A 15,560-nucleotide genomic window follows, 5' to 3' on the forward strand; every position below is an offset into this window, starting at 1 on the left:
TCAATCTAAGTGACCAACAAAAGAAACCATTGGCCAATTTAGCTCACAATAGAAGGACATTTACTCTTCAATTTTATAAATGGGATGCTTGAAGTACCACCATCTTGCTTATCTAGGGGGCTTCAATTTTTCCATTTAAACCAATAAAAAACAGAAAAAAATAAAGCCAATTTGAAAAGGCTGGTTTTGATTTATTCCAACTTTAAATTTTGTGCCAACAATAAATGATAACCGTACAGAACGTACATTCTTCTTTCAGAATGTTACACACATTTTTCAAAACACACATGTGGACAAGTGGCAAGTCCTATTTGTCTGTGCAATGCACTGATCAGTGACTAGTCAGTGGTGTGAAAGCTCAAGCAAAAATGGGACAGAAACCCAGCTGGGTGCGATTATGTGGAAAGAAATTTAAAATTACATTGAACAAAATACAAACTGCTGGAGGAACTCAACAGGTCACGCAGCAGCTGTGGAGGCAGAGAGATGGTCAACATTTCAGGTTGAGTCGCTGCATCAGATGGACAGTAGAAACCTTTGCGTAGATGTAGAAAAAAACTGAGGCAGTTTTATTCACACCACTTTGCCTACTGCTGTAAAAAAACCCAGAAAATCAGCCAGGAAATCGTCAGTGTATGGGAATGTGCGCTGTAGAGCGATTGTGCAGGGGACTTGGGCCAGTTTTTAGCAGGGCCATGGGAGAATAATTTCCTTCTGCCTACAGAGCGCAAGGCATCACAACCATTATGAACTCCAGACCTTCAGTGCAATAACCATGTGCTAGTTCAAAAGTGTGTGAGAATTAGGAATTTAGGACTGCCAATGACAGGTGCTCTACTAGTGGTGGTTCTCATTGGGAATGTTGCTTCAAGCACTGAAGCCATTTGGTAATTGTAACATTTCCTCAGGGAACTGGGTTGGAGATGGGTGACCATGACGTAGGAGGTGGGAATCTGGGTAACATCAGAATGATCCCTATTACTGCAATTTTTGGGTTACCAATGATGGATTCTGGCCACTTATCTGCTTCAGCTTGTCGTATGATTGTTTTTGTTACGTTAATGGCCAAGAGATCCATTCTATTTAAATGGAAGGGTCCTATACCTCCTACCACACTTCAATGGTTTTCTCAAACTATAACATGTTTGAACTTAGAAAAAATTAGGAGTGGAACTGTTGATCCTTCGCTTAAATTTCAGGAAGTTTGGAATCCATTTATTCAATATTTCCCTACGATATAATCCCCTTCAATAACCTTTGAATATAGAGGAGCGGACCTGATGACATAAAAATGTGTTTTTATGATACCTGTATCAGGACAGAGAGTGGAAAGCGGAGGGATGAGACAGAGAGCAGTAATGATAGACAGACTGAGGAGGGGTGAAGGATGATGGGGTGGGTGGGGGAGGGGGAAAGCAGTGGGTGATAGGTGGAAGAGGATAGCAGGAAAAAAGGTAAAAAAGGAGGGGCAGATGGAGTCAGGTGCAGGGAGGGGAGGGTGAAAGTGGCAACAGAGGGTGATGACCAGGGACACAAAGGCTGCAAGTGTTGGAATCTGATAAGTAAACACTTAAGGGAGAGAAGAAAGGCTGATGAAACCAGATGGGGGAGGGGTTTTGGTGGGTGAAGTATATGGGTAGTAGGTGGATGGAACCGGGGGAGGGGGGGGGCTGCCACAGTAGTAACAGGCCGAGGACAGACAGGTCGATGTGAGAATGGGCAGAGGAGTTGACATGGCATGCAACTGGGAGCTCAAGATGTCCATTGCGGACAGAGCGCAGGTGCTCTGCAAACCGGTCGCCTAGTCTGAGTTTGGTCTCATCGACGTAGAGGAGGCCACATCAGGAGCACTGAGTGCAGTAGGCGATGTTGAAGGAGATGCACATGAATCCTTGCCTCACCTTGTTTAAGTGCTTGGCCTGCTCCACTGCCAGGGTGAGGCCAAACACAAACTAGAAGAACAACGCCTCATATTATGCTGGGATAGTCCACAACTCAATAGTGCAAACTCTGAATTCTCCAGTTTCAGGTTGCCCTTACCTGCTGTGTTCCCCTCTCTCTCTCCTTCCAATCCACCCCTGGTCCTCACATTTTTGTAGCCTTTTCTGTACCACCCTCCTCCAGCTCCCATCTCCCATCTTTGCCCCCCACCTGGTTTCATCCACCTACCTCCCACATACAACACCCACTGGAACCCCTCCCCCATCTGACTCCATCTGCCCATCTCTCCTTTCAATGGTGCCCATTATCGCCTTTCTTTCTTATCAGATTCCAGCACTTGTAGTCTCTGTGCCCCCACTTATCACTCTCCAGCCTCTGTCTCCACCTTCACCCTCACCTCCCCCCACCTGGATCCATCTCGTCCCCATCTTTTTTCCCCTTTGTCCCCTTCCGACTATTACCCTCCTGCTTCTGCCTCCCAACCTCACCCCTCCCCTCTCCTCCCCTCCCCCACCTGGCTCCATCTGTTCATGAAACCTCGCCCCTCCTCAGTCGACCTATCACCTGCTGGCCCCGGTCTCGCCCCTCCCCCTGTCCTCCACACAGGGTCCCTTCCCTCTCCACTCTCAGTCCTGATGCAGGGTCTCAACAATGTCGATGTTCCTTTCCCCCTGCAAATACTGCTCAGCCCACCAAGTTCCTCCAGCAGTTTGTTTTTTTGATCCAAATTACAGCATGTGCACTCTCTTGTGCTTTGAAGATACCCGATCTACCACAGACGACAATTATCTTCTGTAGCAGACTCCCCAGCAGCAGCACGGGTAAGGGATGGCTCTTTACTTTACCCTCAGGCAGGGTTTCTGCTTTGTAGTAAGGGCTACGACAGTGTGCACCCCTCAGTGTTGCTGCACTTACATGAAACTGCTGACTGACATCTATGTTACCTGGCTAGCAACCTCTGCTTGAAGGCTTGTTATATGCACAGTGGACTGAGGTACAATTCCTCACTGTGGCTACTGTGGTCAGAAGATGCCATTGCACCTTCTGACCATATTTATATCTCGCGTGTAGAGATGCAAAAGACTGCAGATGCTGGAATCTGGACCATAAAAAACAAACTGCTGGAGAAACTCAATGGGTCAGGCAGCTTCTGTGGAAGGAAATGGACAGTCAACATTTCAGGTTGAGAATCCAGATGAAGGACCTCGACCCAAAGTGTCGACAGAATAGAAACATATACTTTGCCAAAGAATTTTTAGCCCACCAGCCTCAAACACAAAATGGCACTTGTCATTGTAAAGGATACCAGATGCAAAAACACAGCTAATTTGCACCATATAGATTTATATCACTGAGAAATCAATTGTGGGAGCAAGGTGGAATGGTGTCAAGTGGTACTCTAACTAGATACCAACATCTCAGAATGATTTGGGTTAACACAACATGGACTCCAGTGAAGGGTGTTGGGTAAGGTGCAGTGAGGTTTTCACAGATTGAGTCCTCTTGATCCCATGGCTCCAGACTAAACTATTCACTTCTTGTCTAGCATGATACACATGTAACACTGGGATTATGAGGCTAAAAAAGACTTTGGCCTAAAATAATTATCAGCAGAGAAATGGACACAATATTACAGCTTACCTCCACCAAAAGGTGCCCAGATCACTCTGCGAATAGTTTTCACCCAGTCTTCCATGTCATTCTGTGCACTAGCCATGAGGAGGTAAGTTTCATGATTGGTGGTCATCCGATCGCGATCTCCACCTGGAAGACATGGAAGACACAATACAGTCAGTGGCATTTCAAAGGAAATCCTTGGTGCGATTTGTTTGCCCGTTCTCCGAGGGCACAGCCTCAGAATAAAGCAATGTCCTTTTAAGACTGAGACAAGGAAGCATTTCTTTAGCCTGAAGATGGTGAAACTGTGGAATTCATTAGGTGTATTTAAGGCAGAGATTAGCAGGTTCTTGATTGGTAAGGGGGTTAAGGGTTACGGGGAGAAGGTGGGGGAATGGAATTTTTAAAAATCAGGTATGATTGAATGGTGGAGCTGAATGGTCTAATTGTGCTCCTCTATCTTATGGTCTTCTCAACCCTATTTTGTTATCTTATGCTTTTGAATTTCTCTCTGCCTTATATTGGTACCTGACTGGCCTGGTGAGTAAATCTTTTATAAGGCTCCTGCCACCTGCACACAGACTGTTAGTTAATGCACAGATCAAGCACACTTTGTGGAGATCAGGACAATGCAACTCATTTGATTGCAATTACAATGGAGAAGAGAAGTCCTTCTGCCACTGGGATGAGTGACATACTGCATCCACTTAACAACCTGTCGACAGTGCTGAACTAAATATCTCCATGTCTGGATCAAAAGTCAGGATTATATATTGAGACCACAATCTTCTTTCCCTTCTCTTATTGAAGGACTGTCTTGTACCGCAGGTGCGTTACCTCAGGTGTCCTGAATTTTAACCTTGGCAGTGGGTGTTCTCTCCTCTCTCAAATAACGGAGGAGCAAAGGAACTTGCATTGATCCCAACTAAAGTTCCAGTTGACGAAAATGAATAATGTACAGCTATGCTTGGGTGATTGTTTGCATGCTTGCCCGAAAATTATTGATCCAAGATGTTGGGAAGCATTGCCTATCTCCACTCTTGCCTACATTAATTGGTGCCTACATTGGGCATGGAATAGTCAGATACTAAAAGCCTCAAGAAGTCTTTCCCAAACTATGACAGTTATGGATTTCAGGTGATGTTTGGATGTGAGACATCATTCTGCCAAATTGCTCTTTTTTTCACCCTCTTTTATGCCTGAGAAATGAAAGAAATTCGGTCCAATATCTCCCTTTGAAAAACTTCTTGATTTTTTTTTACTTATGCAAATTGGATGAAAGCAAACCAAAGACCTTCTACCTTTTACTTGCATTCAAACTTTGACCAGGGAATGATAGCCCTGATCTTACTGGTACTTAAACAGGCAAGGCATAGAAGGATTCAAACCTAATACAGGCAAATGGGATTAGTATAGATGGGCAAAAAGGTCAGCATGGATGTGGTGGGCTGAAGGGCCCTTTTCTGTGATTCCGGGATTGTACTGATATTCAAGAATTTTGCTGTTCTGCTGAGCTCTTGGAAACAGTTTACTTCGAGTTTCTATTTAATATTGAAAACAATAATAGAATTTTCTTCTTTTCAATCTTTTTGTTAGTTTCCAAATTAATACAGATTAATATATAACATCGATGTTTGTACATGTAATACAAAGAGATCAGGAGAATAATCATGGCACAGATAATCATAAAGAATAATAAAATATAAAAAAAATCTGTAGATCCCATGATCTCTTAGTAAATGAATATAATATAAAAGAAAGGAAAGAAAAAGATTTATTGTGTATATAAAAGAAAAGAAAAAAAATCCCCAAATAAATAAGAAAAATTATAAACAATATATCAAATCAAACTAAAAAGAAAAATTTCAAAAGAAAAAAAAGAAAAAAAAGAAAAAAAAGACTGAAACAAAATAAATTTCTCAATAGAAACAGAGCAATATTATGTCGTCAACTCCGTTCCTCTAACTTGGAAAGTTATTGAAGAGGGATCTATATCATGTGAAAATATTGAATAAATGGACTCCAAATATCTTCAAATTTAAGCGAAGGATCAACAGTACCACTCCCAATTTTTTCCAAGTTTAAACATGATATAGTTTGAGAGAACCATTGAAAGGTAGTAGGGGGTATTAGATCCTTCCATTTAAGCAAAATGGATCATTTGGCCAACAATAATAGAATTCTTTCCTCCATAGCATGATTCAGAGACACAGGTAAGAATATCCATCATAATATTACCTACTTTTGTTGTCTGGTCTTGTGGCCAGAGATACTTCTGGTTCAGAATATGTAACTTTCAGTGATCTGAGAAGATGCTGAATTAAATTGATTCTACAATCTCTGCCATTTCTTCAAACAAAGCATCTTTTGTCTTGGGTGGTGCCAGATCTGCTAAGGCAGTATACATATCTGAGACTACATCTCTTAGTAATATACAGTTACTTAACTTCTCATATGCCTTTGGTTTGAGCAGGCACACTCCCACCGTGGGTCTCAATTTTGATATTATTATTTGTTCTGAAGAACATCTCCATCTGTTTTACATAAGGGATCACCTGCTTTATCATAAATCCTAAGGTTTCCAAAATAGCCAGATTGTAACGTTTCCTCTTTAATCATTACAAAGTTTAGACAGAGTCATGGACAGAATCACATAGCACAGAAGCAGGCTCTTCAGCCCACAGTGTCCTCATCAACCATTAAGCATTCATCTACACAAACCCATTTTCCCTCTCATATTCCCATCAACTACCCTGCACCCCCATTCACCTACCACTCATCTGGAAAGGGGCAATTTATAGTAGCCAATTAACCAGCATGATTTTGGGATGTAGGAGGAAACCAGAGCATCTGAAGGAAACCCTGCAACCAAGGGAAAATGTGCAAATTTCACAGACAAGGATCAATCCAGGCTGCTGGAACTGCATGTTATGCCTCTTTTTACCCTTGAGCTGGAGTCTAAAATCAAGTCCTGTCAGTTGAAGTCTCCATGTTCAAGTTACTGTGACAAATAGCAAGTTTACTGTTGGGTCTGTAGGTTCCCTGGTGTTGGTGCTTTACTTGTTGCAAATGAACAGTGGTAGAGCTATAACTGAACATGCTTTATTCAAAGCAGTAGCTATCAGTTAAATTGCAGTGTCTGTGTACAATTATGTATTTAGAGGTATACCATGAATTACAAATCTTACAAGGAACCCTCAAACTTATTCACTAACACAGATTTAACATGATAGCAGTTCTAAACTTGAAGTTGTACGTCTTACCTCTCTCACCTCAGAGATAGCTGAATGTTAGAATTTCACAATTCTAAAATACATATTTCACAGTTAAATTTGTTCTTGCTTTGGTCTATCCTCCAAGGCACTGCTAATGTATCTCACTACCTTACTTCCTCTTTAAAAAAGGAATCAACCCATACAATCACCTAAACTATTGACACACGTGAAATTGTACGAATTAATCATCTATTTTAATTGTAAAATTATGAATTCACTCAATCTCTTGGTCTCCTCGTTCACTGAACTCCTCAGTGCAAAGTGCACTTGACATCTTTGAAGCACCACTAATTCCAGTGGATCACTTCCCCTAGTAGGCCTCAAACAATACTGGATCACTTTCAAACAGTACAGCACATGAATATACCCTTTGGCCCACGGCCTATCTCCTTGGCATGACGTGTATGCACTAAACAGTCCACATAAGACAATACAAAGGCTATCCATTCCTATTAATAACTACAGAAGCTATAATTATACAGAGCATTTTGTATGTTCCTCAACAGCATGAACCCAGTCACAACAGCCACTACAATCGATATAGTGTAATTGCTTCTCTGGATTCCGAGTCTCTGGTTAAGTAGCATGCAGGTCGTGCAGTCATACAGGGGGGAAACACAGACAGCGCCGAAAGCTGTCTGGTTTATACCAGGTTCTTCTCAGACAGTGCAGAAACTTAAAAAAATACACCTTGGAGTGATGTCTTAATATTCCATGCACTTAGAAATGCTTCTTGATTGGGAAATTCACAGGTATTGGTAAACAACCCCAATTGTTGGTCAACTGAGCCTTGATCTTTGATAATCTTCTCTGCCTTCACAACAATGTCTAGACCAGTGGTGTTGTCCTTGTGAATTGTTTCCTGATAATCTAATCTTATTTCACATTTTTACCTCATACAGACTTGCAGATAAATGCAGGTAGAAAGCATATGTTCTGTTGCCTTTTGACTTCTACTCATTCTGAGTGAACCTTCAATTTGCATGCATATTGCATGTTCATCATAAGCTTCAGTAGACCAACCAGGCCTCCTGCCAGCATTATCTGGGTCCAATATACACGTAACAGGAAGTAGAGGATGATTCTCGAGTATTATTGATGAAAACCCCTACAATATCTATACTTTGCTTCCTTTTCTTTCTTTGTCCAACTCTCGATATCCCTTGACATCCAGGGTCCTTCGAACTTGTTGTCCTTGCCCTTCACCCTTATAGGAAAATCTTGGCCCTGAAATCTCATTGTTTCACTTCTGAATGACTCCCAGTTTTCAAATATGTAACATTCATGCAACACGTGACAGGCAGTGATGATATCCAACATGAAAAAATCCTGCTATCATCCTCTGACAATCAAAGGCGTTACCATCACTCAATCACCAACTACCAATATCCTGGGGGCTACCATTGACCAGAAATTGACCTGGAGTAGCCATACACATAATGTGGCTGCAAGAGCAGGTTAGGAGCTGAAAATCCTGCGGCAAGTAACTGACCTCCTAATTCCCCAAAGTTTGCCACCGCCTTCAAGGCTCAAGTCAAGAGTCTAATGGAATGCGCTCCATTTGGCTGGATGCACACAGCTTCAACAACACTCAAGAAGCTCAACGCCATACAAGACACAGCAGCCCACTTGATAGGCACCCCGTCCACAACCATTCACTTGCTCCACCAAAAACGCACAGTAGCAGCAGTTTGTACCATCTACAGGATGCACTGCAGCAACTCACTAAGGATCCTTAGACACCACCTTCCAAACCCACGATTTCGACCAGTTAGGACAAGGGCATTAAAAGCACAGGAACATCAACACCTGGAAGTTGCACTCCAAGCTGCACACCATCCTGATTTGGAAATATATCGCTGTTCCTTCACCATCACTGGGTCAAGTTTCTGGAACTCTCTCCCTAACAGCATTGTGGGTATATCACATGTCAACAACTGCAGTGGTTCAAGAAGGCAGCTCATCACCACCTTTTCAAAGGCAGTGAGGGATGGGCAATTAAATGCTGGCGCAGACTGCAAAACTGAGTCATAGAGTTGTGCAGTATAGAAGCAGGCCCTCCAGCTCACCCTGCCTATAGTGACCATCATGCCTATCTATGCTAATCCCACTTACCTGCTTTAATTCCAAATCGCCCTATGCCTTGTTCATTTAAGTACCTGTCCAGATGCCCCTTAAGTGTTGTTACTGTTCCTGCCTCCACCATCTCCTCTGGCAGCTCATTCCAGATACCAACTACTCTCTGTGAAAAATTTACCCCTAGATCCACTTTAAACGTCCTCCCTCTCACCTTAAACCTATGCCCTCTAGTTTTAGACACCCTTACCAATGGGAAACAGACACTGGCTATCTACCCTGTCTATGTATCTCATATTTTTATATCCCTCTGTCCTGTCTCCACTCAGCCTCCTTCGCTCCGGGGAGAACAGACTCATCCTATCCAATCTCTCTTGATAACACAGGCACTCCAATCCAGGCAATGTCCTTGTGAATCTTTTCTCACCCTCTCTAGCCTAAATGCATCTTTCCTGTAGCATTTTGAGCAGAACTGCACACACTAGTGTTGGCTAACCAATGTTTTGTATAACTATAACATGATGTCTCAACCTCTATACTCAATGTCTTGACCAATGAAGACAAACATGGCACAGGCCTTTTTCATTCTGTCTGCCTGTGTTGCCACTTTCGGGGAACTATGTACTTATGCCCCAAGAGAAACAAAGGACTGCAGATGCTGGAATCTAGATGAAAAACACAATGATGCTGGAGGAACCCAGCAGGCCAGGCAGCATCTGTGGAGAAAAGCAGGCAGTCAACATTTTGGGTCAGGACCCTTCTTCAGGACTGAAGATAGGAAAAGGGGAAGCCCAATATATAGGAGGGAAAAGCAGAGCAGTGATAGATGGACAAAAGAGGGGAGGCGGGGTGGGCACAAGGTGGTGATAGGTAGATGCAGGTAAGAGATAGTGATAGGCAAGTGTAGGGAAGAAGGGGAGAGCAGATCCACCAAGGGATGGGTCAAAGGTAAGGAGAGAGAAAAAAAAGGTAGAAAAAAATGAGGCTCAAATGCCGCTAGGTCTCTCTGTTCAACACTCTCTAGGACCCTGTTTATGACCTGGCCTGGTTTAACTTCCTAAAATGCATCACCATTCACTTGTCCAATTTAAATTCCACCTTCCTTTCCTTTGTCCTCTTCCCCGGTTGACCTATATACTGTTGTAACCTTAGACAACCTTCTTCACAGGCCATCACACCAGTAATTTTGGTGTCATCTGCAAGCTTACTAATCATGCCATGTACATTCTCATCCATATCATTAATATATATGACAAACAACAGAGGACCCAGCATAATCCCTGCAGCACACCATTAGTCACAATCCTCTAATCTTAAAAACAAGCCTCCACTATGACCCTCTGCCTCCTACTACCAAGCCAATTTGTATCCACTTGGCCAGCTCACCCTGGATGACCGACTGGACTGACTTAGTTTGCCTTCTTTATTTAACTGTATCTCTCTCCACAACTGTACATCTACTTTGTGTTATATGATCTTGCCAAATTAGTTTAAACTCTCTGCAACAGCACTAGTAAATTTCCCCAAAAGGATGTTGGACTCATTCCTGTCCAAGTGCAAGGGACTTATGTCCACATAACTGCAAAGCATCATAAGGGAGGAACTTCACTCAGAACATTCAGGGAATGTTAACACAAAAGCAGCTGCGTATACATTGGTCCATTGTTTTGGCACTGAAAGGGATATGAAGGAGCTAGCCAGCAAGCCCATCATGACGTTAATTGCGATCTGCCTCAAAAGGCCATTCAAGTGTGTTTACCTGGACTTCTGCAAGGTCTGGACAACAACCCGATGTTGGTGGACAGCCATTCAAATTGATAGCCATTCAAATTGGACTAAGGTAAAGCATGCCAGTCTTGCATCACCATCAAGTGCATCATAGAATTATTCAGATCCATTTTCACAACACAAGGCCTTCCTAAGGAGATTGTATTGCATATTGTTCTGAAAATTCAGACATTTCAATTTGAACAGTTTGTGAACTGAAAGGGGTCAAAGATCACTTTGTATGTTCTTATCATCTACCAGGCACGGTCATCTGTCAGGCACGGTAGTGTAGCGGTTAGCGTAACGCTTTATAGCACCAGTGACCTGGGTTCAATTCCGGCCACTGTCTGTAAGGAGATTGTACGTTTTCCCCATGTCTGCATGGGTTTCCTCCAGGTGCTCCGGTTTCCTCCCACATTCCAAAGACGTACAGGTTAGGAAGTTGTGGGCATGCTATGTTGGCGCCGGAAGCATGGCGACACTTGCGGGCTGCCCGCAGAACATTCCATGCAAAAAGATGCATTTCACTGTGTGTTTCAATATACATGTGACTAATAGAGATATCTTATATCTCAAGCAGTGTGAAGTGTACAGTGAAAGAGGCAGAGAAAGTAACAAATAATGCAAGGCAATTTGATTTGACTATGAAGCATTTACTTGCAGATTTCACTCTGATTTACAGGATCTCATTGCACGATGACGGGAAACGCTCCTGCAGAAATGCTGATGCACGCAAAACTCAGGACGTGCCTGAGTCTGTTTCATTTCAATTCGGAAGGGAAGGTGAAAGGCAGTTGAAACCAAGTAAACATCATGACAAAAATATACTGCTGGAGGAGCTCAACGAGTCTGACAGTACCTGTAGAGGGAAATGGACAGTCAACATTTTGGGTTGAGACAATTCATCTGGACTGAGAGAGTAGAGGGGAGATAGCCAGTTTAAAGCATGGGGGGAGGGGGGTGGGGTCAAGAGCTGGCAAGCGAGAGGTGGATGCAGGTGAGGAGGGGTGATTCAAGTCTGGGTGAGATGCCAGCATCTGCAGTCTCTAGTGTCTCCATTGTACTGCTGCACTGTTACGTCTCTTCAAGGTATGCTCACTTTGAAAAAGTTTTCTTCCTCTCTTCAATGGGAGTTCTGTGAGACCCTCCCTCAGTGCTTCATCTCCGTGATTTCTGCTGCTCTTCTGCACTTCGACCGCGTACTCACCCAGATTCATATCATCCTTCCTCACCTGGATCTACCTGTTGCTTGCCAGCTCTTGCCCTACCCCTCACCTTTTTATACTGGCCACCTCTCACTATTCTCTCAGTCCAGATGAATGGTCTCGACCTGAAATGTCGACTGTCCGTTTCCTCTACAGACGCTGCCTGACCTGCTGAGTTCCTCTAACAGTTTGTTTTTTGCTCCAGATTCCAGCATCTGTAGTCTCTTGTCTCTCCATGTAACCATCATGACATCTACTGCAAGGGGAAGAGGGTCAGGTGACATCATAAGATTAGTGTGCTGAGAAAATGGGTATCAGAGAGATTGCAGGATGTGCATTTCCAATAATTATCTTATTAGCAGGTAACAAATTCTGAAAGATTCATGTAGACTTCTTCATTTCAGTGCAAGGTACCCTGGACAAGTGTGAAGAAGAGTGCGAATCTGAACAATCAGATCATAGTCTGACAGTCCACAAGTCTGTCAAAGCAATGAAGGAAAATATTATGAATGGTGTGTATCTAAAATAGAAACCAAAATGCTGGAAATATATTGTTAATGCTTCAAACTGATGAATTATTTTCCACAGGACTATTAAAATGCATATTGACTTATACACAGTGTGATCAAGATTTACCTGATCAACTCCACTTTCCTGCCTGATGTCCCATAAATTTTGACTTCCCCCATGGACCAACAATCCGTATATTTCTTTTCTTGCTGCAGGTTTTGATTTTGATTGCCTGCAGTGAACTTACGAACTTTTGTGAGTTAATCATTTTGTGTTCTGTGGAAGGATTGAATTTGTTTGGATGAGCGAACTTTGATCTCTTTTTGTATACTGAGGTCATCTTATAGGTAGCCAGTTCTAAATGAATCCAATAATCTCTCATGAGTCTCTTGAATAAATCTGCTGAAAACTTCAAGAGGCAAAAAGGTCTGATATCTGTACAGAACAAAGTGCATGGAATACCCCTCACATGGCAGCTTCCTGTCTGACAAGCATCAATACAGGTTAATAACATACAACTTTAAATAACTGTTCTACGCTTGTGTATTCTATGTTGAAGAAATCTTTCTAAAAAAAACCTCAAGGGTCATTTATATAATTATAAAAGTGCAATTGTAACACATGAAACAGTTATGGGAAAGAATCCCCTATAAAACCCAAAAGAGATTGTTCCACTTTTAACTATTAAAAATCCAATTGGTATTTTTGAATTGGATTTAAAGGATTCAGAGGAAGAACAACCTCAGGTGTACAGGTAAGTGAAAGCATCAGATAACTAAATTACCCCTTAGTTTTCATTTTCCTGAGCTGTTTGCAATGACCTGCTTTGCTAACTAGCCACACACTTTATGCTCCTGTCTTCCCCTCCTTTTTGAAAATCTGCTTTTGTTACCTTCCTTTTCCTTTGCCTTACCACACCCCCCCCCCCCCCCCCCCCCCCCGAGATGGAAGCCTCCAAACCTTATAGAACATGGAACAATACAGCACAGGACAGGCCCCTCAGCCCACTGTGTTGTGTCGAACTAATTAAACTAACAACTCCTAATTAATCTCATTCCTCTTCCTCACACATTGACTATATCCCTCTTCTCTGCATATTTATGTACTTATCTAAAACTTAAACACTCCTATACTATCTGCCTCTACACCTCCCCTGGCAGTGCATTCCAGGGCCCCACCACTCTCTGTGTAAAAGCTAGCCTTGCACATCTCCTTTGTACTTGCCCCCTCTCACCTTAAATACATGCCCTTTAGTACTAGATATTTCAATCCTGGGAAAAAGATGCCGGCTGTCTACTCTATCTATGCCTCGTATAATTTTACAAATTTCCATCAAATCTCTCCTCAGCCTCCACTAGAGAAAACAGCCCCAGCTTGTCCAACTTCTCTTCATGGAACATCCTCCAAATCAGGCAGCATCGTGGTAAATCTCCTCTGCACCCTCTCCAAAGCCTCCTCCACATCCTTCCAATAATGAGGCGACCAGAATTCAATGCAATACTCTAAATGTGGTCTAACCAGAGTTTTATAAAGCTGTAACATAACTTCCTGGCTCTTGAACTCAGTGCCTTGACGAATGAAGACAAACATGCCATACGCCTTCTTTACCACCCTATCAACCTCTGCAGCCACTTTTTGGGAGCCATGTACCTGGACCCCAAGATCCCTCTGTTCATCAGCGCTGTTAAGCTTCCTTCCATTAACTGTGTAATCTCCCTTTACGCTGGATCACCCAAACTGCAGCACACTTGCCCAGATTAAACTCCATCTGCCACTTCTCCACCCATATCTGCAACTGATCTATATCCAACTGTATCGTTTGGCAATCTTCGATGCAATCCACAACACCACCAATCTTTGTGTCATCTGCAAACTTATTTACCCACCCTACCACATTTTCGTCCAAGTCAGTTATATATATGACAAACAACAGAGGTGTGGATACCTGCAGAACACCACTAGTCATAGACCTCCATCTGGAATAAGACCCATCCACCACTACCCCCTGTCTTCTGTGGGCAGGCCAATTTTGGATCCAATCAGCCAATTCACCGTGGATCCCATGCATCCTAATTTTCTGGATGAGCCTACCATGCAGGGACCTTGTCAAGTGCCTTACTGAAATCCATGTTCGCAACATCCACTGCTCTACCTTCATGAATCACCTTCAACACCTCCTCAAAAAACTCTACCAGATTAGTCAGATATGACCTGCCCCACACAAAGCAATGCTGACCGTTCCTAATTGGACCATGCTTCTCGAAATGCTCATAAATCCTATCCCTAAATGAGATTTAACTGAGTGCATTTTTGGCACAGTGTTGCAGGTTTACCACTACCAAGGGGCCCATAAGATCTTAAGCCTTCCTTGTCAGGTCATTGCCTTCAGCTTCCCAATGTCACCCTACAACGGACAGCTCCATGCCAATGACTATATCCCTAAATACATCCCTTCATTACGGACAGGGTAAGTTTTTTACACAAAAAGTGGTGAGTGTATGGGACGAACTGCCAGGGTTGCTGGTAGAGGCAGATACATGAGGGACATTTAAGAGACTCTTAGTTAGGCACATGGATGATGGAAAAATGGAGGGGTATGTGGGATGAGAGGGAACGGTTAGATTGATTTTAGAACAGGTTAAAAGGTCGCCACCACATCGTGGGCCGAAGGGCCTGTACTGTGCTGTTTTATGTTCTATGTTCTGTATGCAGGTTCCCTCTATCAGAGTCTGCAGTCCAACATCCTGTTGCCACTGACCAGCCTGTGAGAGTTCTTGTGCAGAACTCAGATGCTCAGTCCCCCTAGTTCCTCTCACTCCCTTCTCCTCATTGCCCCTGCTCTGCTCCTGCCACAAACTAAAATCCAGACTTTAGAGATTCAAGGTCTTTCACACTGATTTAGTCTTGAAATTCTGTTAGACTTCATGCGTATCCCAGAAGAGGGCCAGCAGAATGCCTATAGATCTCTCATAGGTATGGGAATAAAAATGTTGGCATATCAGGCAGGTAATTAAATATTCTGGCACACTAAAATGCCCAATAAATCCCATATGAGTATGCCTGAGAATCACATTCCATCTGTATCCAGATAGCCCCCAGTGAAAGATGTTTGGAGCTGAACAACAACAAGAATTAAAGACAAATGAAGTGGCAAAAATAATATTCTCTC

General features: G+C 42.9%; 1 protein-coding gene across 2 annotated transcripts in view; it reads right to left on the reverse strand.

Annotated features, from left to right (window-relative positions):
* arhgap24 (Rho GTPase activating protein 24) overlaps positions 1 to 15,560 on the reverse strand; it is a 391,296-nt gene that overhangs the window by 53,933 nt on the left and 321,803 nt on the right. For both annotated transcript variants that reach the window (XM_052010255.1, XM_052010256.1), the window contains one exon: positions 3,583 to 3,705. In XM_052010255.1, the coding sequence (XP_051866215.1) occupies positions 3,583 to 3,705 (123 nt within the window). The remainder of the gene's footprint in view (positions 1 to 3,582; positions 3,706 to 15,560) is intronic.

This window comes from Pristis pectinata, chromosome 2 (assembly GCF_009764475.1).
Source record: "Pristis pectinata isolate sPriPec2 chromosome 2, sPriPec2.1.pri, whole genome shotgun sequence".
In the NCBI taxonomy this organism is placed as follows: Eukaryota; Metazoa; Chordata; class Chondrichthyes; order Rhinopristiformes; family Pristidae; genus Pristis; species Pristis pectinata.